This window comes from Formica exsecta, unplaced genomic scaffold, assembly GCF_003651465.1.
Source record: "Formica exsecta isolate Colony F162 unplaced genomic scaffold, ASM365146v1 scaffold148, whole genome shotgun sequence".
Taxonomy (NCBI): Eukaryota; Metazoa; Arthropoda; class Insecta; order Hymenoptera; family Formicidae; genus Formica; species Formica exsecta.
In genome coordinates, this window is record NW_021848810.1 from 283,133 (window position 1) to 285,864 (window position 2,732).

At 34.5% G+C, this 2,732-nt stretch overlaps 1 protein-coding gene across 1 annotated transcript in view; it reads right to left on the reverse strand.

Moving 5' to 3' along the window:
- The window catches only part of LOC115246339 (roundabout homolog 2-like), a 17,709-nt gene extending 15,472 nt beyond the window's left edge, over positions 1–2,237 (reverse strand). Inside the window, exons 1-3 of the mRNA XM_029825081.1 lie at positions 2,014–2,237; positions 1,614–1,729; positions 746–931 (exon numbers count right to left, since the gene is read on the reverse strand). Coding sequence (XP_029680941.1) covers positions 746–931; positions 1,614–1,729; positions 2,014–2,104 — 393 coding nt within the window. The 5' untranslated portion in view covers positions 2,105–2,237. The remainder of the gene's footprint in view (positions 1–745; positions 932–1,613; positions 1,730–2,013) is intronic.
- Between the last annotated feature and the right edge of the window lie 495 nt (positions 2,238–2,732).

A 2,732-nucleotide genomic window follows, 5' to 3' on the forward strand; every position in this document is an offset into this window, starting at 1 on the left:
AAAAAAAAAAAATGCCATATGGTGTTTAAGGATGTATATGTAATATGTCAAAACATTGACAAAAGCATGAAAATTTCGTGGACTGTTCTATTTCTTCTGAGTATCTATGCAAAACCTGAGCACAATTCTCTTCATGGTTTGGAAATTATTTAAATTTAAAGTTTGTATTGATTTTTATGGAAAATCGCGCATTTATCGACAAATTTGACAAAGAAAAAACATTGCCAGCAAAATAAAAATTTTAACATGTATTAACAAAACTCATGTATTAACTAAACATTTGTGCGAAATTTGATTTAAATCCACTTATTGATTTAAAAGTTATTTACTAAAAATTATAGCGAAATGCTTATAGTAACCCAAAATCTTTTTGTAAACTATCCGTTTTTTTTTTTCTTGCAGTTGATTTCAGAGGCCACCCACAATCAAAAGTTTTTATAATAAATTAGGGAAAATATTAATTAAAACTATTTTTTTTATGAAGTCGTTAAAAAGCATATTATTTTTTGATACTTTAATTCTTTTTATAATCCAGATTTATTTATTTCATTTTCCAAACATTATAATTGTAAGAAATATTTTCCTTATTTTTATTTAAGTTTTGAAAGCTTTTTGCTACTATTGTATAGTCAAAATATCCTTAACTATGTTATTCGGCAATGCTACTTTTATGTTTTTTAATCTCCGAATCGAGAGTCGAGAGTTTACATAAATCTTCATAATTAACTCATGAAAAAAAGCTCACCTGACTGCGCATGGGATCGGTGTTGACTTGACACATATAGGTACCGGAATCGTTCTTCTGAACATTCGACACGTGCAGTTTCCACGTGTTATGTCCGTTGTGCGTCACGGATAATCGATTATTGTGTGCCACCAAGTGTGTGTGTATCGCCAGAATCGCACGGGAATCGGATTTTATCCAGGCTACCTGTACAACATTAGAGATACGGAATGTTATTTCTCGAAATAAAAGAAAATTTCGTACTTGATTGAAATATGAATCGGAAATCTTATTAGAATATATTTAAATTAGCTATTTTAATTTATTAAAATTAAACTAAAGTAGAATTAAACCAAAGTAGAATTAAACTAAATTTGCAGCTAAATATGATACATTTATCATTAAAATTCACACGATAAAGAATAATTAAAAAGATCAAAAATTGCGAATTTAATTAAAATTGATGTATATATTTATATTTAAGATAAATATAAAATTCTCTGATACATAAATATCTGACACATAAATACATAATAAACTCGTATCGACATTTGCAGTAGTAATAGACAGGATATAGTCAGACTCGAGAAAAAATATATGTTTAAAGCGAATAAAGCACAGCGTATAACTCGAAGAAGTACATATTGTGTTACATTAACAAGTATAATTCTCTTATCTTTCACGCGAATATTGTATCGTTTATTATAAAAATGTGTTATATAATTGGAAAGAAATCCGAGAGAGTCGTGTTTCTCTTAATACATCAGTCTCAATACATAAGTCTTATGACAGGCAATTTTCTTAATATTTATGCTGCACGCAAGCGAGATTTTTTTAAAAATACTTTTTACTACAATAAACAACAATTGTTTGAAATAGGAAATTGCACCTTGTACGATTGCAGATGATTAACGACGCAGGTGAAGAAGACGTCACGACCTTGGATCACCGTATGATTTTCCAAAGGGGCTAAGAACTCGGGCAAAACTTCCGGGGTGATTTGACCTGAAACATCATAGTAATGTGACACGTTTAATTACTTTGCGTCACTCTTTTTCTTTTATCAATTATAGAAAATGATTACTAAAGGAAGACAAGCGCATCATGAGAGAACGATATACTTTAATAAAGATTATTTTCAACGGATCTATATAATATAAGCCGAGCTCTCTTTCGAGCCAACTATAAAAAAATAAATTAACGAACAAACAAAAAAAAATATCTAGAAACTGTAACACAATGAAACTGGCAACAGTGGAACATTCGAAAAAAAAAGATTTACTGCGCACTTGCAATCAATTTGCGAGTTTCTACTCTCCGTATATCGAACACAATAAACGACAAACAAAACAACGCATTTTGCGTTGCGTTACGTTCCATCCTTTTCAATTTCGCCGGATATTACGACGAAGCGATCGCATCGCGCGCTTTGAAAAATGCGATGCACCGTTCGAAAAAAGAGAAAAGGAAGGAACGAATGCCGTGGCATCTCTCTGACGAGTAGACTGTGCACTGTGTCTCGCGGAATGCATCGCCGCGATTCGCCGTCGATTCGAAGTGCATGCATGAGCGAGCAGCACGCCGTCGATTAGATATTCAAGGCGTAGGTCGAGGAGGGGGAAACAACCCCTACCCCTCCTTCCCACCCCCTCCCACCATTTTCTCTCCCACGTTTTCTTCCGTCGGTCTAAAAGAGCAAAGAGAGAGAGAGAGAGAGAGAGAGAGCCACCCATATTCTCGTATCGAATTCTTGTATGCGTTCATGCAAGAAGGGCGATAAATGGAAAAATTCTTGAATCTCGCAGTCGTAATCCGGACGCTGGATCCCCGGTTTTCATGGGTCGGTTTTACGACTACCCTCATCGGGCCGTTCTACCCTCGCCGCTCGCTCCGTTGTACCTTCAATCTCTTCCCTTGCTTTTCCACGTTTTCATTCCGCTCTCTTTCTCTCGTCCGACCCTACCCGGCCGTTTTATTAACTAAATTTAATTTTCTCCCTTTAAGGCAA